The sequence below is a fragment of the Malania oleifera genome, chromosome 9 (genome assembly GCF_029873635.1).
Source record: "Malania oleifera isolate guangnan ecotype guangnan chromosome 9, ASM2987363v1, whole genome shotgun sequence".
Taxonomy (NCBI): Eukaryota; Viridiplantae; Streptophyta; class Magnoliopsida; order Santalales; family Ximeniaceae; genus Malania; species Malania oleifera.
Window position 1 is genome coordinate 25,422,097 of NC_080425.1, and position 25,072 is coordinate 25,447,168.

The 25,072-nt window shown below is 37.0% G+C and overlaps 1 protein-coding gene across 2 annotated transcripts in view; it reads right to left on the reverse strand.

Annotated features, from left to right (window-relative positions):
- Positions 1–25,072, reverse strand: part of LOC131163995 (phosphoglycerate mutase-like protein 1) — a 34,624-nt gene that overhangs the window by 2,386 nt on the left and 7,166 nt on the right. The window contains exons 2-5 of one of the 2 annotated variants that reach the window (XM_058120869.1): positions 13,229–13,290; positions 12,969–13,076; positions 7,277–7,323; positions 1,526–1,688 (exon numbers count right to left, since the gene is read on the reverse strand). In XM_058120869.1, coding sequence (XP_057976852.1) covers positions 1,526–1,688; positions 7,277–7,323; positions 12,969–13,076; positions 13,229–13,290 — 380 coding nt within the window. Of the gene's footprint in view, positions 1–1,525; positions 1,689–7,276; positions 7,324–12,740; positions 12,821–12,968; positions 13,077–13,228; positions 13,291–25,072 lie in introns of both variants that reach the window. The other variant, XM_058120868.1, reaches the window with a different exon arrangement.

Sequence of the window (25,072 nt, forward strand, 5' to 3'; positions counted from 1 at the left end):
AGATGACCAACTTAACATCACGTCTACTATCCAAGTGTCAATTAAGCCAACAGCAATGTAGTTACAATGTACAGAATAAAAAAGGCCAGAAGCCCAGAACCAAACTATACTAGATTTCCCCTTTTTCCCATTTCCATTGGTCAAGTCCTGTCCGCTTCCACAACAGACCCAAGTATGGACTCACATTATTTGCTGCAACAAGGGCTAAAGCAAGTCACCAAAAATATCCTTAACAGAATCTACCTGTCAAAGAAATGAATGATAACTTATCATTCTCCGGAAGAGTTTTGTCCGAAATATACAGCTCCCAAGTTCCTACTGTTTATACTCTTTGAATATGAAGAGATCTTCATGGCTAGAAAAGAGAAAAAGATAACGCATACTGGAGTAACAGTTTTTGAAATTGAACAGGATTAGAATATAGGTGGAAAATTTTGGAATTTTGTTTAGAAGTGAGTTGGCAGCACTAATCTTACCCTGGATTAAGTAGAATAGCAGAAACCAGTATAGCACGGCTCAAGGCATAGTTGTTACTACTGCAGCCTATCTAGCAGTGCTGTAGAACTCCTCATGAGACCAAAAAATACACTTTTTGCCTTGTTTGACTCAGACAGCTTTATGAGCTTATACTTGACGTGCTAAGATAATATACTTTTAATCCTCACTCTGACACTCACTGCCTGGGGAGTTTACCTGCTTTCTCCATCTAAACTCCATATGAAATTCCAAGTTGCCTAGAGTAATCATTTGAGGTAAACTTTGAAAAGCACAAATATATTAACATCTATTTTATACGTAAAGTTCAAGCTTATATATTGATTTGCATGCATCCTTAAAGATTGCACTTCCATAACCCATACAAAATAATAAATTTCATCATTATTCCATTTCTTGTTTACTTCTTTGTCCATTTGCACTCTACAAAATATTCATTCCAAACCTGCTCCCACCCAGTTTAATAGACTTCAAATTCTTCTGTTATAAGTAAATACATTTACACTCTAAACAAACTCTTCCAAATTCTCTAATCCCCTGCCCTCCTTTTTAATGAGCTTCGAACTCCACCATTACGAATACCTGAAAGCACTTCAAAAGCATCACAATCATGGCAACTAAGGTAGTATGTGTGCAAAACAGAGCACACATCTTACTACCCAGGCTTACTGACTACATAAAATAAGACTGACACCTCATATGTAGTAATAAGATCATTTTCTCAAACCTTAGTGCAAGCATGTATTTCCAAAGACTAATTATTTTTATCTAAGAGCACCACCCCCCCCCCCCCCCCGGCTAAAATAATAAATTCCCAGTATAGAGAATATTTTCCTCCTCTGACTGTTTGCGCAGAAAATATAAAAGAAATTCAGAGCTCTTTTAGATACAGAAGAATTTAATTATACTTCACTGTATGGATGCATAATGGAGCTAAAATCCGTAACTACTTGACAATCTTGGGCATAAATGACATGGTCAACTTCTCCTGAGCCACAGAAATGTAAATGAAGACATATACAACACATACCAAATGCTCTCGACAAAGTTCAACTGCAATAAATGGAGGGCAGTTTAGACTTGAAATTGCAGCACGGTCACTATTTCCTGCATTTGCCACCATTAATGGTAACACATCCGTCCTATTAGTGTAGCCCTCACCACCAAATACTCCAACAGCTGTTTGCATAGTCCTGCAATGGCATAATGAAGAAGACCAAAAATATTAGCATTAAAAAATCGAAGTCTGCCTTATCAAACTGTTGAACCTCAATCCTGTATTTGTACACTACATGAAATACTGGAAAAAAAAATGCAGATAATATATTCATCCAAACAGCAGAACCAGGATTACAGGTGACAGGGATTGTACAATATGTACTTCAATTTTCTATATACATTCAAAAAGCAACATTGTCAACAGGAACTCCAGCTAGCAGCAGCCTGCAACTCTTGGGAACTAAAATCCTTTGCTAAAATAACAAAATTTCTTAATGTATCTTGAATCAACAAACATCTAAGTCAAACACCAGAAACCAATTTTTAACCATGGCCAAGAGGGTAGATAGAAAATCCCAAAACTAAAATTGTTGCTGGACCCCTTCTTGATGGATGAAATATTTGAATGTCAAGGTTAAGGATATCTGAAAATTTTCCAAATGCTGTCACATGTAAATACAATTTAGGCGAAGGTGTACCATAAAGCACCATTTAGTGAGTGCAATGCTTCAACACTCTTGTGCCTAGACATTTAAAGATGTCAATGCCCCATGTGTCACACTGTGACCTTTGGCAAAAGAAATTAGGCAACTTCATAAGAAGTTTAGATCTCTCCCCATGTTGAACTGCTACCTGGTCAGTTGCAGACATGTCAATCGCCCTCATTAAAAATTATACGGTGGACCAAGCTCCCGCGTATGCGGGGTCTGGGGAAGGGGTGGACCACTTATCATAATGAATATTCATTTGAAACCACTTATCAGTACGTGCTGAACTGAAAAGTTGAAATTTTGATAAGTGCTGAAATGGATGAGTTCTGAAAGTCAATAAGTATTATCTGGTGTGTCAGTTAGAAACTACTAGTCATAAGTACTTATAAAATAAATATTATTTCACTACTCACATTTATAATTAGTAAACTTTAAACTAAAGCTGCATATATTTGATCTTTGAATAAATTGTCGTAGCTCATGTGAAAAAAAATAAATAATTGAAACATAAGCATTACAAATAAGTGCAAATTATTATAAATTTAACTATAATAATATACTACTAATTTGACTAAAAATATGTGATGTATATTATGATTATTAAAATATAATTTATAGTTTTTACAATTTAATAATATATTTATTTATAAAAATCTTTAAATTATATAATTTATTAAATATATTTTAGTTATAAGAATAATATTAAAATTATAATTAAATTATATTTTATAGTTATTAAAATAATAATTTAAAATTTAAATTATAAAAATTGTAAGTTTGATTTATAAAATTTATTTTATATATTTATATAAAATTATATATTTAACATATTAAATTTAATAAATAAATATTTCTATTAAACTAATTTATATATTTTAATAATCCACGAATAAAAAGACAAAATTATAAAACATATGAACAATATTAAAAATTATTATTATAACTTATAATTATTAAGATTTAATAAATATATTTATCTATAGAACTTGATTATACAATTTATTAAAAGTTATAAGTTATTTTAAATTTTTAATAATAATGCCCCCATGTCGTAAAAGAAGCAAAAACAACAACAAACCAAACCTTAAGTATCATTAGGTGGGGTCGGATACATGAATCTTTTTATGCCAAATGTAACAGCAGTGCTTATATTTTTTGACAAAGGAGTGTATTAAAAGGGAGAAGAATGTACATCAGAAAAAGAGAGAGAAAGGAAAAGAAAAAAAGAAAAAACAGGGAGAATAAGAAATCCTCCATTTTCATCAATACAAACTAGTTACAAAGAACACAACCTAAACCAAGAACCAAACTCAATGTGGCAGAGCCAACCAATCCCACTATAGGTCTCCTAGAGAAACATGATAACACCATTTGCTGACAACCACAGCAACACAAATATACCACTCGAAAGCAAATTGTCAGCAGTAGCCACACCTTTGATTATTCTATTGTTCCTTTCCAACCAAACACATCAAATAATAGCCATAAGCATAACAGTGCTTATAAAAATTGCCATAAGCTATCTGCTATCCTAGGTTGATTATAAGAATTCACTCCAATTATGAATTTTTTTAGGTACTTCATATAATAAGCACTTTTTTTTATATAGAAATTTAATAAAAAAAATTTAAACATGTCAAACAACAGTTATTGAACACAACAATTTTTTCAAGTGATAAGTACTACAACAACAACAACATGCCTTAAGTCTTACTAGGTGGGGTCGGTTACATAAATCCTTTTCTACCAATTCACAAGATCGAGAGCATTTTTCCCTACTAGATTAAGAGCTATTGAATCTTTCCTCACTACCTCATTCTAAGTTATTTTAGGCCAACCCCTACCCTTTTTCACGCCAAAACAACAACTAACTCACTCCTCCTCACATATGTGCTACTAGGCCTATGTTTCAAATGCTCAAACCATCTAAGCCGCCCTCTCTTATCTTATCTTCAACCGGTACTATACATAGATTATTGCACATATGCTCGTTCCTTAATTTATCTTTTAATGTTATACCACTCATCCACCTTAATATTCGCATTCCAATATTTTTTACTTTTTGTATGTATTGTTTCTTCATTGCCCAACATTCTGAACCATAGATTGCAGCTAGCTTTATAGCCGTCATGTAGAATTTTCCTTTTAATTTTAAAGGTATTCTTCAATCACACAACACGCTTGACACACTCCTCCATTTTACCCAACCTGCTTTAATTCTATGTATTACATCTTCTTCAATTTCCCCTTTTGCTTGTATAATAGATCCAAGCTAACAAAATCTATAAATGTTATTAATTTCTTGATTATCAAGTTTAATCCTCTCTCCACTGCTCCTTACATTGCTGAAATTACATTTCATAAATTCTATTTGATTCCAACTGATCCTAAAATCTTTAAACTTTAAAGTGGTTCTCTAAAGTTCTAACTTAGATTCCACTCCACTTTTACTTTAATCAATCAAGATAATATCATTTGCAAACAACATACACCAAGGGATATCATTTAGGATATTCTTAGTGAGTTCATCAATCACTAAAATTAAAAAAAAAAAGCACTCAAAGAAGAACCTTGATGTACACCAATTGTGATTAGAAAATCTATATATTCCCCTCCTATAGTCCTACCGCTAGTTATTATTCTATCGTACATATACTTAATGACATCAATATATCTAGTACCCCTCTTCTTTTCTAAGACCCACCAAAGAACTTCCTTAGATACTCTATCATATGCTTTCTCAAGGTCAATAAAAAATATTGCAAGTCACTTTTCTTTAAACTTTTCCATTAATCTTCTTAAAAGATAAATAGCTTTTGTTGTCAATCTTCTAGGCATAAAACCAAATTGATTATTTGAAACCCTTGTTTTTAGTCTTATTCTTTTTTCAATTACCCTTTCCCAATGTTTCATTGTATGAGTCGTATGACTCAATCTAAATTCCATGATAATTATTACAATTTTGACTATAGCCTTTACTTTGTATAAAGGTATTAACATGCTTTTTATTTATTTCTCCAAAAGTTTTTGGTTCTTAGAATAATGTTAAATAGATTAGTTAACCATATACTTCCTTATCCCCAAAATATTTCCAAACTTCAATTGGTATGCCATCAAGTCCTATCGATTTCATTTTTCATCTTTTTCAAAGCCATCTTAACTTCAATGACTCTAATTTTGAAAATAAATCTCCTATTTCTAGATTTTTCCTCATCTCTCACTTCCAAATTCCATTTTCATTTTGGTTTTCATTAAACAACTTCTCAAAATATTTCTGCCACCTCTCTTTTATGCCTTCTTCTATATTTAAGACATTATCATTCTTGCCCTTTATACATTTTACATTACTTAAATCTTTGCATTTTTTTTTCTCTAGCTCTAGCAAGTTTTTAAATTTCTTTCTCCTTCTTTTATATCTAGTCTATTATATAGTATCATAAGTTCTATGTATATCTTCACTAATGGTCTTTTCTGCATTTTTTCTTTCCTATTCATACTTTTCAAGGTTTTATATATTTCTACAACTTTACCATATTTTATGACAGTTTCTTTTTGTCTTAATGGCTTTTTGGACTTCCTGATCCCACCACCAACTTTCTTTACCACCCAAGTATCTTCCTTTGGACTCACCTAAAATCTCTTTTGCTATCTTTATAATAAAGGTAGTCATCTTATTCCAAACGGTATTAGAGTCTACCTTACCTTCTACTATCCAATCACACTTTTTGATAATTTTATTTTTGAATTTTACTATATTTTCTCCCTCCAAGCTCCATCACCTAATCCTGTTGTGTTGATTTACTTTACTCTTCCTCTTCCATTTTTTAGTATATATATCTAATATTTGGACCTTATGTTGTGTAGCCAAACTTTAACCTGGAATAACTTTACAATTACACGATAGATGATCCCCCTTCCTAGTTAAGAAGAAATCTATTTGGATTTTATTTTGCCCACTCTTAAAAGTTATTAAGCGTTCTTCTCTTTTTATGAAGCAAATTTTCAATATAATTAAATCATATGACATGGCAAAATCTAAAATTCTATCACTGGCCTTATTTTTGTCTCCATATCCATGTCCTCCATGTATCCTGTCATAACCTATATCATCTTTTCCAATGTGTCCATTCAAATCAGCTCTAATGAATGTCTTTTCAAATGTTGGTATCCCTTGTAAAATACTATTCATATCTTCCCAAAATTATCTTTTAAGATTTTTCTGCTAGCCTATTTGGTGAGCATATGCACCGATGACATTTACTTTCTCCAAGCCTAAAGCTATGATAATGATCCTATCCCCTATTCTTTTAACATCTTTACATTATCTTTTAGGTCTTTGTCTACAATAATTCCCAACTCGTTTTTATGTTTCTCTTTTCTTGTGTACCAAAGTTTAAATCCTGATTTTTTCAATTTCTCTAGCTTTCTCTCCTACCCATTTCATCTCTTGATGGAAAATTAAGTTAATTTTCCTTCTAAACATTGTTTCCACTATTTCTATGCTTTCGCTCGTAAGGGTGCCTACATTCCAAGTTGCTAATCTAATCTTAGTTTCTTGTGCTAACTCTTAGCCCTTTCCCTTATATATGGACCCGGTCTATCCCCTTAACCTGAGTGGATTTGGTAATGAATCATAATATATAGATTTGACAATTTTTACGTTGGCTGTCAGCTACCTAATGCAACCTTAATCCTCTATCTAGGCTTAGGATCAGTTGTGTGCACGAAGATAATTTGTGTTACACAGGCGAAATGCAAATTCAATTTTATTTTTTTTAACACAAACTTATTTCACATAGACAACACAGCAAGAACTAAAAACCCACACCACCTACCATGAGCAATCTAAACATAAAGAAAATTGATCTACATTAAAAATGTACTTTTGAAAAAAAAAATTAAATCAAGATTTGCAAAAAGAAACACAAAAAAGTATATGTTAAGGCTACATATTGAAAACACAACATCTACATGCATATCTTAAGTCTCCAAAAATGAAAACACAAAATCCATTCTAATAACCAACAATTGAGGTGAAGGAAAAAAAAAATCAAGAGAGGAGAAGATCTCACCAGCAGCTAAAACAGCTAGGTTGAATTCCAGTCAAAAGTTTGGTGCCCTACTAAAAAAGCAATGACAACTGACTGAAAATACGCAGTAAGTACCTTTTGATGCCAGAAATTTAACACCAATAACAAAATCAATGAAGAGCAACGAGGGATTGCAAGAATTCTTCAAACCAAAATCAAGATTGGCTATAAAGTAATCAACAATGTCGAGGTAACCTCTCACACCACTCACGCTCACATCAACAACAATCTTGTGAATTTTCTTTTGGATTCAGCGCAAAGAATTTCAGATTGTCTTAAGCACAGCTTAACGCAAAAAAAAAAAAAAAATCCCTTAAGTGATAAGTTCTACAAACACTTTTTTCAAAAGTGCTGCGAAATGGGGACCAAATATATCAGTCATAAAACTAGCATTCAAAGAATGTGAAAAAGAAAATCCTCCAGATGTAACAAAACAATTCATTACTTCCAAAGCTAAAAAGGGAGAAAATGGAGCATGAGCACTTCTTAAGAGCAAATCCTAGAAGCTGTGAAGAAAGAGATTCCAAGCCCAGACTGTTCACATTTACACAAGTATTTACCAGCTTCCCTACCATTAGCCAAGATTTCTAGAATTCAATTTAAATGGAAAAATTCTGACAACATTAATTAGAAAATTGTGAAGCCAAAAAAAACTATAAGCATAGATTTCTTGATACATTTTCAAATATAGTTGTTGTCATGTTACAGGATATTCATGAAATCTGTCAATACAAGTACTAAATGATGTTGTCAATACTGTTAATGGTTATTTGGTCATTTAGCATTATTAGTACATGTTAAAGTTATGTTTTAAGTGTTAGTAAGGGAACTATGGCCATTGGTATTAAAATCCTGCATTATAGATAGAGGGAGGGACCTATCATTGAGGCTAGGTCTCTGCCATTTTGCCCAATTATTCAACATGGTATCAGAGCAAGATCTGAACTAAACTGTAATTGCATGACCACTGCTAAATCAAACCCTAAACATCATAATACCATGAAACCTGCTACTGTAGAAGGATCATCAGCATCACCAAAGTGCAGGAGCAGGTTCAGGAGCTGCTGGAAAAAGCTGCAGTCACTGGAAAGATCCTGGATGCCGCTCTCCTCTTCAACAACTGAAGAAATAACTCATATTTTGAAAAACTAACCACATAGCAAGCCACAGAACCTGCCAATCTGCTAGCCTGCAAAATTTCACAGCCAGAGGAGCCTCCATGCACCAGCCAGCAGTGCCGACCCCACGCGCCAATGCGTGAGATGCTTTTTGAGCAGCCATTTTGCTCCGATTTCTCCCCAAATGTCTCGAGTGCTTCCTCACACCAATACCAAGTCGTTTTTCATTTTTTCGTTCACTTTTTTTAGTAGTTCATGCGCCACATTCTAGGAATGATTGTTTGTTAATGCCCAAAGCTGTTGGTCAATGTTTATTGAGTTCACTTAGGCCTGAAATAGTGGCATTGCTCTGTTCTTTGATTCGTTTTTATCTTGTTTGTTGTGTGCTTGTGGTTTGCTCTAGTTGTCAAATGTTGTGTATTGGGATGGTGTATATGAATTCCTGGAGGCTGTTGTTCGCTGTGTATTTCTGATTTGCTACTGTATAAAGGCTCTTTGGTACTGTTAGATCTGTGTGTTGGTTTCTTGGGACTGTGTCTACATCTCATGGAGCCGTGGTAGTGTTTATACATTGATTTCGTAGGTCTATGGCAGTGCTATGACCAGTTGTTAGTAAATTGTTCGTGGTTGAATCAGTGATTGAGTCATTTGTGATTGTTTTGGTTCGCCTGGAACTTCACTTGTGGTTGTTTCGGTTGGTCTTGAAGTTCACTTTGGAATCCCAAGAGCATTTTGTTTGCTATCTATTTCTGATTTGTGGCTGTATCGAGGTTGTGTGAATGTTGGGATGGCGTCCTCAAATCCCAAATGTGTGTTTTAATCATCAAGAGTTTGTTCAAGTGAACAACGCACTATAACTGTCTCAGAGGTATTCAATGTTCCTATAGTATCACGCATCCCAACAAGCATCTCATCACATTGCATCTTTTGCTCAGAAGGGTAATCCTATAGTTTGTATGTCATCTGGTATCTCTCCCACTAGTCCTTCGATTATCAACTCTACTACTACTGATCATATGACAGGTGTAAACAACTTCTTCTCTACCCTCTAGTATCCTTAAAATTTACCTCAAGTTACCCTCGTTGATGGGTCCACAAGTATAGTTGAGGGAATAGGAACAGTAAATCCTACTCCCTCCATCTCTCTTTCTTTTGTTTTGTACATTCCTAAGTCCCCTTTCAATCTCATGATAGTTAGTAAGCTTATAAAGGCACTAAATTGTTCTGTAACCTTCTTTCTTGATTTTGTGGTTATTCAGGATCTAAAGACGAGGAAGATAATTGGCATAGGATGTGAGGCTTGCGGATTTTACTACTTTGAGTCGCTCTCTTCTCCCATTTCCTACACAACTGCTACTACACTACTTCAAATCCATTGTTGCCTTGGTCATCCTTCCTAAGACAAATTGAAATAGATAGTTCCTACCTTGAGTTCTATGTCTAGTCTTGAGTGTGTCTTGTTAGTTGGAAAACATCAGCTTGTTTCCTTTGCTTCCCAAGTCAACAAATGGGAAAATAGTCCTTCTCATTCTCCTCCATTATGATGTTTGGGGTCCTAGTTGTGTCATGTCGAAATTAAGATTTTGGTACTTTGTTACATTTGTGGATGACTACTCCAGCAAGAGTTTGTTGTATTTAATGAAAGATCATTTTGGTCAATATCTTTTGTGCCTTCTGCTCTCAAATAAAGACTCAATTTAATATGCCAGTCAAGATACTTCGTAGTGATAATGCGAAGGAGTACCTTAGTACCCAATTTAGTACCTATATGACTAATTTTAGTATGATATCAGCATCTTGTGCTCATACTCCACAACAAAATGGATTTGTAGAATGGAAAAACAGACATATTCTCGAAGTCACTCATACTCTATTGTATCAAACAAACATCCCCAAAGTTTTTTGGAGTGATGTTGTGCTCACGGCTTGCTCTCTCATTACTAAAATGTCATCCTCTATCCTTGTTGGTAAAATCCCATATTCAATATCTTCTCTAAGGCTCCTTCATTCTCCCTACCTCCTCGTATATTTGGTTGTCTTTTATCCATCAATCAACTTTAGAACGAATAAGTTGGATCCTCATGCTATCAAATGTATTTTCTTAGGTATTCCTATCCTCAAAAAGGATATAAATGTTATAGCCCTACTTTACATCGATTCTTTGTCTCTATTGATATCACTTTTTTGAGTCTAAACCATACTACTCTAATTCCTCGAGTTATGTTGACCTCAATGAGTCCCTCCTCAATCTTGCCTTCCAGATCCTAACCTAATATTTGTGCGCAATCATCATACATCTTTATCTAGCTTGAGTCCTTCTCATCCCTGGGATCATCCCAATTTCAAGTATACACATGAAGACTCAATGGAGGAGAGCCTCCTATAGCTTACACTTCTACACCTTTAGTTCCTTTGTCAAATGATTCAATTTCCCAAGATTTTGATCCTCCTATTGCTGTTTGAAAAGGTAATCATAGTAGCACCCAAAATCCAATCTCTAATTTTGTTTGTTATAATTTTTTGTCGCACTCATTACTGCTTTGTTAGTGTTTTGTCTTCTGTTGCTCTCTCAAAATCTATTTCTAAAACCCGGTCCCATTCTAGGTGGAGGAATGCAATGATTGAAGAGATGCATGCACTACAGGATAGTGATACTTGGGAGTTGGTATCTCTACCTCCTAATAAGTTTGTGATTGGCTGTCGGTGAGTGTATAATGTGAAGGTCAATCTAGATGGTTTCTTGGCTCGATTGAAGGCTCGCCTTGGTGCCAAAGGACACATTCAAGAGTATGTTTGGATTATTTAAACATATTCTCCCCAATTTATAAACTTGCTTCAATACATTTGTTCATCTCCTTAGCCACTACTTGTCATTGTCCTCTACAGTAGTTAGATGTGAAGAATGCTTTCCTACATGGTGATCTTCAAGAGAAGGTACATATGGAGCAACCACCTAGATTTGTTGCTTAGGGGGAGTCATACTTAGTGTGTCAGCTCAAGAAATCATTACACGATTTAAAACAATCTCTAAGAGCATGGATTGGTTGATTCAGTGTTGTTGTACTTGAGTTTGGCCTCAATTTGTATGCAATGGATCACTCTGTATTTTATCGTCATACTCTATCTAGCAAGATTTTTCCAATTGTGTATGTGGATGATATTGTGAATACAGAAGATGATGATCGAGGCATCTAGGAGCTAAAGCTTTTCCTACAAACTAAATTTCATACTAAAGATTTGGGACCATTGAAGTACTTCTTGTGCATAGAAGTAGTGAGATCTCGTATTGGAATAGTCTTGTCACAAAGAAAGTATGTTCTTGATCTTTTAGACAAGACTAGGTTGTTGGGAACCAAACCTAATACACCCATGGATTCCAACAGTAAGTGCCAAATATGGGTGATTTGTTGCCTAACCCAATGACAATACTAGAGACTTGTCAGAAAGTTGAATTATCTTACAATCACTCGACCAAGTATATCTTTTGCGACAAGTGTTGTGAGTCAATTTCTTGATTTTCCAAGAATAAGTCACTGAATGTAGTAATTCACATTTTGCGATATCTCAAAGGTGCACCAGGGAGAGGTCTTTTATATCAAGATCGGGGTCACACTCATATTCAGGGATATACAGATGTAGATTGGGACGGATTGCCTTATAACTGAAGATCCACAACTGGGTAATTTATCTTTGTTAGCGGTAATTTGGTTTCTTAGAAGAGTAAGAAACAAACTATGATGGCTAGGTCGAGTGCTAAGTTAGAGTATAGGGCTGTGGCTCACTCTACATGTGGATTTGTTTGGTTGAAGAACATGTTGAAAGAGCTGGGTTTTTCCACATTCCCAGCCTCTAGAGTTAATGTGTGATAATCGAGTAGCTATCCATATTGCCTCCAACCCAGTCTTCCATGAGTGGACAAAGCACATTGAAGTTGCATGCCACTTTGTTTGGGAGAAATTTGTACAAAAACTCATTACAATCACTCATGTGAAGTCTGATTTTCAACTTGATGATTTGTTCACTAAAGCCTTGGGAGGTGCTCTTGTGAAATTCGTTTGTAACAAGCTAGAAGCATACAATATATATCCTCCAGCTTCGAGCTTGATGGGGAGTGTTAAAGGTTATTTGGTCATTTAACATTATTAGTATGTGTTATAATTATGTTAGTAAGTGTGAGTTAATAAGGGTATTATGGTCATTGGAATTGTATTTGACATATATTATAAATAGAGGAACATTGGTATTGTATTTGACATGTATTATAAATAGAGGGTGACACCAATTATTGAGGTTAGGTCTTCCATATTACCCAATTACTCAACAAATACCTTAGTAAAGGAGATGTAATGACTAAATCGATCTTCTTGGAAAGCCCACAAGAACGAACATGCTCATGCAAATTGTTGACCTGTTAAAGTAGAGCATTACATCTCCCCACAAAAATTTCTTATGGGAATCCAAGACTCTTTAAGACAAAATAAATGTAAATATTGGAACAAATCTACCTATTTTAAAACAAAAACTGCATCAAGGCACATATATCTCTATCTTCTTACCTGCTGCCAGCCTAGTGGAGTAAGGTGTGCATCAAAATATTCAGGAGACAATAATGCTTTATAATTTTTATCTCCTTCAACATTGTGGATTCCTTGCGCATGCCTCACCTGGATAGATAGTTAAATAAGATGACAATGCCTTCAAAATTTATCAGGAAATAAAAAGATAAATAATAGTCAACCTTAATGTACATCAAACCAACACCTAGCAGCATTTTGATTCATAAAATACACAATAAAAAGAAAAAAATGGAACCAACCAGGTGAAGAGTTTTGCAACGGTGCAATGGATATAAACTTGGACCTGCACCACTGGCCATATCTGCCACAAAACCAACAAAAGTGAACTTCCAAAAGAAAGGCAAGGAACAAATTAGAAATAGAAAAAGGAAATTAACCACCACTTCAAGATATTCAGTTAAAAAAGATCAAACTACCAAATCAACAATATTTTCAGGTGTATATGGATATAACCTACTAGTTGAAGGACTAGGAAGGCAGTAGAACAAATAATATAATTTTGTTACATTGTCATATCATGTAATATTGTTAATAAAAATTGTAATAACTTTCACCAGAAAATGCAGAAGGAAGGAGTCCCAAAATCTATGAAGGAATCATAATATCCAAGAATTTTTTCATTAACAAGATATTATCACTGCTTTTGTCTTAAATAAAGACACTTACTAAGCAAGATCAGGATATTATTGGTCAATAAACCAAGATGGCAAGTCACATAGTAGGAGTACAGCGACTAGTGCATAGAATGCATTGAAGTTCCTACCAGTTAAAAGCTAGGAGACATAGCCCTATGTAAAGCATGGAATTACAGACTGCAGAAGGCAAGGACAAGATATATCAAATCCTCAATATTTTTTCATAGTTGAAGCAGATTTAGGCGCATCTTTTCTCATAATGAGTAAAACGCTTACATTATATGGTACAGCCACCAGACATGAATCTATTGGCTGTTCAAGACAAAAAATGGCAATCCAGAATGGCAACCTAGCAAAACTGAACAAGATCCATCCGTATTTGAGAACAATTGAAGTAGGTTTCAAGCATTATAAAAACAAATGCTGCAAGACTTATGCCCCATCCTAAGTAGCAAAAACTTCAAAGTGGGGTACAAACCTATTGCCAATATTTGACTGATTGTGATACTCCATGGATTCTCACAAACACCATGCATATCCATTTTTGTAGAAAGGCCTCAAACAAAATCTACTATGAAGCTGCCTTATTTTTATTTGCAAAAGTTTTACGGTGCATTTGTTTCACATAAATGAGGACGGTCTAGAAGGCATAAGATTTGATTTTTAGGCCCTCAAATTCTTTTAATAGCGTCCAAACATTCCATTGGAAATTCAAATTCACCTCATATGTTTATTTAACTGTATAAAGGAGACACAAATCTCATGCAAGGTGTATCTCAATAATAAGTATTAAAAGGGAAAAAAAGGAGGAAAAATAAAGAACTGAAGAACACTGCTATTCCTACCAACATGTCACGAGCCAAGCTTGCTTAGGACATTATGTTTGCCTGTGACTGTTTGCCTTGAATGCATGGCATGGGTTACCATCATGTAAATACTAGTATAGGTTTTTATGCTTTGAGTAGGTGTAAGACTTAGTGTGAAAGGGGAGTAAGACTCCTCAGATAATTTGATGTTTCCTAGTGCCAAAGCTAAAATAGCATATAAAGCTCTTTAGGGGAGGGTGAGTGTTCATCAGTCTTGTAAAACTCACTAGCTTTGTAAAAGTGTTAGCCTACTTGCCTCCCATGCTAAACACACATTACTTACGTGTTATTAATGAATTGTGTTGCTGCAATGTTTACCGCTTGCTTGCCATTTGTTTTCATGAATTGCTTATTGCTTTTGCTTACTTCACATTCAATTGTCGTGAATGTGTTCTTCTTGTTAGAGGTTATTTATGTCTTTTAGTATTATTATTATTGAGTGTGTTAGTATGTTAATTAGTGAGAGTTAGTAAGGGTATTATTGTCATTAGAATGTATTTAATTTGTGTTATAAATAGAGGGAGAGACCTATCTTCAAGTTAGGTCATTAATTTTAATCAAATCTTAACATGGTATCAAAGTGTGATCCAACCTAAACCCTATTCCCCTCAGCCGCATGGAAACACCATTCCTGCGGCTGTCCTTCCCAGATCCACCTCCATCCCACATTATTTTACAAATCCGTACACCCACAAACAGAACCCCCCGAAGCCTAACCCCACAAAACCCCATTGCTGGAGGAGCTCCCATGTGCCCCCACACGCCAGCCAAATGCTGGCAAGGCTGACCCCACACGCTGGCACGTGAGTGAAGTTTTAGCCACTTTTTTTCTTTTCTGTTCCTCTGCCATGTTCTGATTCCTTCTCTAGACTATATTAACAAGCTGTTAGGTTAGTTTTTTGCTAAAAAAATTCAACCTTTTTCGACAATGCACTCACGGTATTCCGTTAATCTCTGCTCAGAGTTTTTGAAGGCTTCTTTGTGAGTTTTTTGGAGCCGTGGCAGCATTCATATGTTCAGTTGTTAGGCAGTGGCAGTGCTATATCCGTCAGTGAGTTGTTCACCTCTTCCATGGTTGTGTCGGTGCTTCACATAGTTTGTGATAATCCCGATTAGTTTTGATTGTTCTTCTTGTTTTGGTGTGGTTGCTGATTTGTGAGTGTTGGGATGGAATCTATTAATTCCAAAAATTTGTTTCCTACATCACTACCACAAACAATGATTCAAAAGTTGGATAAAAAGAACTATGTTCAATGGTCTAAAGCTATTTGGATTTACTTAGGAAGATTAGGGAAATTTGACCCACTTGCTCCAATCTGATCCTTTTGATGAGAAGTAGGGGTGGCAAAACGGGTTCACGGGTAGGGTCCGGGTGGGTCGCAAACGGACCACAAACAACGATTCAAAAGTTGGATGAAAAGAACTATGTTCAATGGTTTAAAGCTATTCGGATTTACTTAGGAGGATTAGGGAAATTTGACCCACTTGCTCCAAGTTGATCCTTTTGATGAGAAGTAGGGGTGGCAAAACGGAATCACGGGTAGGGTCCGAGCAGGTCGCAAACGGGTCGGGTCGTAAACGGGCCGGGATGTAAACGGGTCGGGGTTAAAAGGGTCACAACCATGTAAACCCTAACCCGCACTTTTAATAACCGGGCGGGTCACGGGTTACCCGTTTAAAAAATATAAATTATTTAGTTAAAAAATTAACCAAGTAATAGAGGCAGTGCCAGTGTCACTTGTTTGCCAAGATCTCTGAAAATTAGAAGTTAACAATGGGCAATACACATAAGACAGCGAGATCTTAAACGAAAAGAGGAGAAGCTAAAACGAGGAGAAAGCCAAATCGAACTCGCTCACTATATGTACGAATCCCCTTTAGAAGAGATCTCGCCCTCCTAATCAAGAGCAGAAGAAGAGTAGATTCCCTCACTACCTCTGTGGACTATGAACGCGTTGCCCTTGCACCCGAACCTCTCTCCATTGTAGCTATGAATAGAAGCTTCAGCGCAGCAAAACCAGAAGCGGATAAGAGCAAAGAACAGCTCAAGGGAGAACCTTGAGAAGACGACCGAATCGGGCGTAGAGGGAGGGAGTGAGCTTCTGGATCTACTCCTGCTCAGATGACTAGGCAGACGACTGGACGACCGCGAGAGAGACGAGAGACACAAGACAGCAAGAGACGTGCTGGTGCTGGGCAGACAGCCAAACAGGAAAGGGACCACGCCGACCACGGCGTGCTGGGCAGACGACAGTGGAGTGCAGGAAGATTGGAGGAGTGGAAATGTGGATAGGAGCCGGTAGGCAGAGGGATATGGTTTGTGTAACAGTGTAAGGGGTGTCTATATAGTAAGGCGGGGTGTTTATATAGTAAGGCCAAGCAAATAAACGAGTCACCTGGCGAGTGACCTAACCCGAACCCGGTTTGACCCATTTTAAATGGGCAGGTCACAAGTCACCCATCGGGTTTTGACCTGTTTTTCCACCCCTAATGAGAAGAGAAAAGACGTGTAGGTTCAAGAAGATGCCTTGATTGTTTCCCTCTTATGGAATTCAATGGAGTCACAAATTGCACGGATGTGTATGCATCAAGATACATGCAAGGAGATTTGGGATTATGTCAAACTTCTATACTCCAGTAATATTACATGTATTTATGATTTATCTCAGGAGTACTTTCAATTACATCAAGGAGATAAAAGTATTGTAGATTATTTTGGAGAGATGAAGCGTATTCATGAGGAGTTTAATATCGTGCAGCCTATAACTACCGATGTTCGTGAGATGCAGAAGCAGAGGGAGCAAATAACAGTTCTTCGTGTTCTAGCAGGCTTGAGACCCGAGTTTGAGGCAGTTCGGTCCCAAATACTTAGTAGTGCCAAGTTGCCATCATTTGCTTATGTTTATTCTCGTGTCTTTCATGCTTCCTTTAGCACGCATTCTCCTGTTATTGCATCTGGCTCTGAGAGGACAGCCTTTGCTACACAGGTTGATTCCAGTTCTCTACCAAACAACCACAAAAGTCATCGAGGTGGTTCGAATGGTTGTAGTGGTAGAGACAGGCAAGGTAGAGGTACTCCTTGCAAGTGCACTCATTGTGGACAGAGTAATCATACTATTGAGCAGTATTGGGATCTTCACGGCAAACCTTCACGTGTTGCCAATGCAGCCACTACTAGCTTCACACCTTTGGGGGCAGCCAATGCAGCTACCACCGACTCCTCACCTTTGGGGCCAAGTGGGGGGCAACGTACTGTATCCATGTCATAGGAAGAGTATTCCAAGTTCCAGGAGTATCAAGCATCACAACAAACTTCTCTTCCCATTGCATCTCTTGCTCAAACAGGTAATAACATAGTGTGCATGTTATCCAATACTTCTCGTCCTAGTCCTTGGGTTATAGACTCTGCTGCCACTAATCATATCACAGTATACTTAGCTTCTTCTCCACTCTTCAATATCCTTCAAATTTACCTTGTCTTACTCTTGTTGATGGATCCACCACTATAGTCAAGGGAATTGGGACTGTAAATCCCACTTCTTCTATTTTTCTTCCTTCGATTTTATATATTCCTAAATTTCCTTTTAATCTTATGTCCGTTAGCAAAATTACTAAATCCATGAATTGTTCGGTGACATTCTTCCCTGATTCTGTGGTTATTCAGGATTTGAAGACAAGGAAGACACGGAGGGCATGAAGCTGGTGGAACACTTTGAGCCGCTATCTCCTTCTACCGCCTGCACTGCTACTACTACTGCCACACCTTTCCAAATTCATTGTCACCTTGGTCATCCTTTGTTGGAAAAGTTAAAATGTATTGTTCCTAGTTTGAGTTCTATGTCTAGTCTCGATGAATTGTTCAGTGACATTCTTCCCTAATTCTGTGGTTATTCAGGATTTGAAGACAAGGAAGACGCGGAGGGCATGAAGCTGGTGGACTCTAACACTTTGAGCCGCTATCTCCTTCTACCGCCTGTACTGCTACTGCTACTGCCACACCTTTCCAAATTCATTGTCACCTTGGTCATCCTTCGTTGGAAAAGTTAAAATGTATTGTTCCTAGTTTGAGTTCTATGTCTAGTCTCAATTGTTAGTCTTTTCAGTTGGAAAAGCACCATCATGTTCCTTTCGCTTCCCGAGTCAATAACGGGCTGCAAGCCCTTTATGTTTGGGGTCCTAGTAAGGTTGTGTCCAAGTTGGGTTTCCAGTACTTTGCAACCTTTGTGGATGATTATTCAAGGATGACTTGGTTATATTTAATAAAAGACTATTCTAAGTTACTTCATGTATTTTGTACTTTTTGTTCTGAAATAAAGACTCAATTTGGTTTGCCGTTCGAATACTTCGAAGTGATGATGCTAAGGAGTTTTTCAGTGCATAATTCACTACTTATATGACTCAGTTTGGTATTGTTCATCAATCATCCTATGTCAACACTCAACAAAATGGGCTTGCAAAGAGGAAAAATATACATCTTCTTGAAATCACTTGCGCCTTACTTTATCAAATACATGTACCTAAAGTGTTTTGGAGTGATGCTATACTTATTGCTTGTTATCTGATCAACAGAATGTCATCCTCTATTCTTAGTAGTAAAAATTCCCTCCTCCATTCTCTTTCCTAATTCACCTTTATTTTCTCTTCCTCCTCATATATTTGGGTGTGTGTCCTTTGTTCATCAACTAACTCTTAGGGTGAATAAGTTGGATGCGCGTGCTATAAAATGTGTTTTTCTGGACTACTCATATACTCAAAGGGGATATTTTTGTTATAGTCCTATGCTGCATCACTTCTTTGTTTCTGCCGACGTTACCTTCTTTAACTCTACACCTTACTACACCTAATCACTAAGCGCTTTTAAGCTCAATTCTCTTCCTTTGCCTAATCTTCCAAATTTTATGTTGTTGTCCTTGCCCAACCAAGCGTATTCACGACGGCAATTCCAAGGAAGAGAATCCCCTCTAGCTTCTACTACCATGCCTTTGGTTTCCTCATCTAATGATCATACTTCCCATCATGTTGATCCTCCTATTGCTATTCGGAAAGGTAACACACATGTACTCAACATCCCATTTCCAACTATGTTTGTTATGACTCCTTATCACCCTCCTATTATTGTTTTGTTACTACGCTACCATCTACTACCCTTCCTAAATTTGTTTCGCAAGCCTTAGCCCATTCTAGGTGGAGGGATGTTGTGGTTGAAGAGATGAATGCTTTCCATGACGGGACTTGGTACCTCTTCCTTTTGACAAGTCTGTGGTTGGTTTTCATTGGCCTTACACCTGTGAAAGTCAACCTTGATGGTTCTGCGGCTCGTCTAAACGCCCGTCTTGTTGCTAAGGGATACATTTAGGTGTATGGTATGGATTATTCTGATACTTTTTCTCTGGTTACAAACTTACATCAGTACGCCTGTTCATCTCCTTGGCTACTACTTGTCATTGGCCTCTGCATCAGCTACATGTGAAAAATGCCTTCTTGCATGGTGACCTCGAGAAGAAGGTTTATATGGAGCAACCACCTGGTTTTGTTGCTCAGGGGAGTCAGGCTTAGTGTGTTAGCTCAAGAAGACTTTACATGGTTTAAAACAGTCTCCCAAAGCATGGCTTGGTCATTGCAATACTTGAGTTTGGTCTTTGACAACATGTTGTGGATCATTCTGTGTTTTATCGTCATACTTCATCACGTAGGATCCTTCTTGTTGTTTGTGGATGATTTTTTATTATAGGTGATGATGATAAAGGTATTCAGAGTCTCAAACTTTTTATATAGACTAAGTATCAGACTAAAGATTTGGGACCATTGAAATACTTCTTAGGTGTAGAAGTATCTAGATCTCATATCAGAATTGTTTTGTCATATAGGAAGTATGTTCTTGATCTATTTGACAATTTGAAGAAACTGACTCATTGGGATCTAAACCAGTTGATACACTCATGGATTCTAACAAGTTAGTGCCGGATAAGGGTGATTTGCTACCTAATTTGGACAATACTAGAGACTTGTTGGAAAGTTGAATTACCTCACAGACACTCAGCTAGATATATCTTTTGCAACAAGTGTTGTGAGTAAATTTCTAGATTCTCCGAGGACAAGTCATTGAGATGAAGTAATTTGCATCTTGATATATCTCAAAGGTGCACCCAGGAGAGGTCTTTTATATCATGATCAAGGTCACACTTATATCTTATATCCATGGATATACAAATGCAGATTAGGCTAGATCGCGATTCAATCGAAGATCCACAACCGGATACTATATCTTGGCTAGTGATGATTTGGTTTCTTGGAAAAGTAAAAAACGAACTGTGATGGCAAGGTCAAGTGTTGAATCAAAATATAGAGTTATGGCTCATAATGCTTTTGAACTTGTTAGGTTGAAGAACATGTTGGAAGAATTGGGTATTTCTCATTCTCAGCATATGAAGTTGATATATTACAATCAAGCTGCTCTTCATATTGCCTCCAACCTGGTATTTCATGAGCAGACGAAACACATTGAAGTTGATTGTCACTTTGTTTAGGAGAAACTTGAGCAAAAGCTCATTATAACCGCTTATGTGAAGTCAAACATGCAGCTTGCTGATTTGTTTATCAAAGCGTTGGGCGTGATCGTGTCAAATTCATTTAGAACAAGCTAGGAGCATATGACATTTATGCTCCAGCTTGAGGAGGAGTGTTAGAGGTTATTTATAGTATTATTATTATTGTGTTAGTATGTTAATTAGTGAGAGATAGGGTATTATTGTCATTATAATGTATTTTATTTGTATTATAACTAAAGGGACAGACCTATCTTCAAGTTAGGTCATTCAATTTAATCAAATCTTAACACTTCTAATAAACTACGGTAATTTTTGGCTGACTAGTTAAACAAAAGTGCTTTAGCTAGAGCTGCACAGCTATTCACAAGGTGTGAAATATTCAGCCGGTGATAGTATTAGAACTTGGTTAATTGCTACATGAAATTCAAATGCCTTCATTGTGGTATTGTGTTAAGAATTAGTAAGAGAACATGCCTACCAATACCGAGAGAATTGAAATGCTAGAGGCACAAACTAATACAGCTAACAATGTGGCTGTAGAAATGGTCAAACTTGTTGAATGTGTTGATGCTTTGGACGGATAAAAAAACATCAACAAAGTTCCATGGTGGAGATGCTAGAGGACCTCCACCATATGGTAGAAACTCTACAAGCTCAAATGGTGGAGCTGACTGCCAAAATGGACCTCATGGTTCTTGCTATGGAAAGATCCAATATTATGGAGTATAAAGGAACCAAGGTGCCAAAACCTAGAACATTTGGGAGTGCCCATGATGCTAAGGAGTTAGAGAACTTCATATTTGATATGGAGCAATACTTTCATGCGATGAGGGACCAACTCGAAGCAAGTGAAAGTAACCACGGCAACAAGATACTTGGTTGGTGACGCTAAGTAAGCTGTGGTGGCATACTGAGTATGATGAAATTGAGAATTTACACTCTATAGTTGATTGTTTGGCATACTTAAAGAGAGAGCAAAGGCCCAATTCTTTATTGAGAATGTTGAGTACAATACTCGATATAAACTAAGAGACCTTAAAGACAATGGTTCAATCAGAAAGTATGTGAAATAGTTTTCTACTTTGATGTTGGATATCTGAGATATGACAGAGAAAGACAAGTTGTTCTATTTTCTTGAGGGGTTGAAACCGTGGGCAAGAACAGAACTTCATCAACAAAGAGTTCAAGACTTGCTTACTACACCGGCTGTCGTAGAATACTTGATTGACTATGTTGGAGAGATTCCACAACATCCAAAGAGACTAGCGTGGGTGGAAACAACGAGAAGTCTTTCAAGAAGGGTAAACCCAAAAGTGAGGGAGCTGATACCAAGGCATTAACTTCAAAAGAAGCTTCATCGCCTCGAACATTCAATACATCCAATGGTAAGCATAAGATGACATACTTCTTATGTTGAGGCCCTCATAGGATTGTTAAGTGCCCTCACAAGTCATCACTCAATGCTTTACAAGCTTCCAATGCAAAGGGGGCAAGGCAAAATGATAAAGACAAGGAGGAAACCCCGAGGATGAGTGCAACGTAGTTAGTCAATGCATTGGAGAGAAAACAAAAGAGACAAAAGTTACCCAAGCTAAAGGGTTAATGTTTGTGGATCTACGGATCTATAAGAAGAATACCCGTGCTATGGTTGATACTAAGGCTACCTATTAATTTTGTTTTACAGGAAAAAACATAGAGACATAACTTATCCCTAAAAAAGGATTCAGGAGCATGAATGTGCTGAATTTTGCAACTCAACCTACTTTGGGAGTAGCCAAGCAAGTGACTGTGAAGCCTAGGCAATTAATTTCCCAATTGTGTCATTTAATGATTTCCAATTGATTCTTGGAATGGAATTCTTAAGGGAGACTAAGGCAGTACTGATGTCGTTTTCTAGTTCCCTTTGTCTAATGAGAGACCACCCTTGCAAAGTAAAAGAGACGATGAAAAGTTCCTTTCTACCATGTAGCTTAATAAAAATATTTAGGAGGGGTGAGCAGACATATCTTGCCATGGAAGAGGTAAATGAAGACGTAGGCCAAGAGCAGGTGCCTACTACCATCCAAATTGTGTTGGATGAGAATGACGTTGTGATTCCAAACAAGCTACCTCCACAACTTGCCTCTACGATAGGGAGTGGGGCATAAAATTGAGTTGTCATTAGGAATGAAGCCGCCTGCTAAAGGGTCGTATTGGATGGGGCCCTCAAAGTTAGCAAAGTTAAGGAAACAGCTTGATGAGTTATTGAAAACAAGCTAATACATCCTTCCAAAACACCGTTTGGAGAACCAATGTTATTTCAAAAGAAACATAATAGGAGCATGCAGACGTGTGTGGACTACTACGCACACAACAAGGTGACTATGCTCAACAAGTACACTATTCCAGTAGTTGTTAATTTGTTTGATAAACTAAGTAATGCAAAGTATTCACCAAACTTGACTTGAAGTTAGGCTACTATCAAGTGTAGATCAAATGGGGATGTACCCAAGACAACTTGTGTGACATGGTATAGGGCATATGAAATTCTTGGTGATGCCCTTTGGGTTGAAAAATGCGCCAACGATGTTTTGCACCTTGATGAACCAGGTATTTCATGAGTACCTCAACAAGTTTGTCGTGGTATACCTAGATGTCATTGTTGTCTATAGTTTCACTCTGAAGGAACATAAAGAGCATCTACAGAAGGTGTTTGACAGGCTAAAGGAGCACAGTCATTGTGTAAAGAAAGATAAGTGTTTTTCGCTCAGCAAAACATCAAATTCCTTGATCATGTGATCGAGTAAGGTCATATTTGGATGGATATGGAGAAGGTGAGAGCCATTCAAGACTGGAAAATCCCAACGACAGTGAAGGAGTTGTGTTCCTTTCTTGGACTTGCCAGCTATATTACAGAAAGTTCATGGAAGGGTATTTGAGGAGAACTACTCCTTTGATAGAATTTTTGAAAAAGGGTCATAGGTGGAATTGGATAGAGAAGTGCAAAGGAGCCTTTGACAACTTGAAGGAAGCCATGATAAGAGATCCAGTACTTGCTCTTCTAGACATCATGAAACCCTTCGAGGTATAGATAGATGCATTAGATTAAGCTCTTTGGAAGTCTTGTTATAGGATGGGCATCCTATTGCATTGAAGTTTGTGTTGAAAATAGATAACTCGGTTGTTAGTCCCTTCTTTACACAACCAAAGTTATCACCCAAGCAGGCCCTTAGCAAGAATTCCTAGAAAAATTTGATTTCTTATTTGAGCACAAGGAGGGGCAAATGAACCAAGTCATAGATGCACTAAGCAAAAAGGCCGAGCTTGCGACCTCACAAATGGTAACTCACTTGACAGTAAGTAAGATTACCACAACAATGTAGGAGCACATTAAGAAACCTTGCCAAAGATACAGTTGCCCAAAACCACATAAAGTTGATGAAAGAGGACAAAGTGCGCCAATTCTAGTTGGAAGACGGATTGTTGATGATACATGGCAACCAACTCTTTGTTCCATGAGCTGGAGATCTAAGGAACACACTGCTAAGATTGTCATTACACCAAAACTGCACTTAAGCATTGCTGAAGCAAAGGTCTTACTAGCCAAAAATGCGTGATGATGTGGCCAAGTGTACCCAAACTTGTCTCACCTGCAAACAAGACAAGGTGGAGTGGAAGAAGATTACAAGGTTGCTGGAGCCCCATCAAGTACCAACCAGACTGTAGGAGAGTGTCTCACTTGACTTCATCAACAGCCTGCCAAAAGTGGGAGGCGCAAGGTATATACTTGTTGCTATAGACAGGTTTTCGAAGTACAGTACTTTCATACCCGCACCAAAGTATTGTTCAGTAGAGGAGACAACATAATTGTTTTTCAAACACATTGTGAAATATTGGGGTGTTCCCTAAGATAGTATTAGTGACCGAGACTCCAATTCACTAGCAACTTCTAGAAAAAACTTTTCAAAATTTTTGGTACACAACTTGACATTTCTTCGAGCTACCACCCACAAACAGATGGATAGACAAATATAACTCAACGGACTACCAGAGGA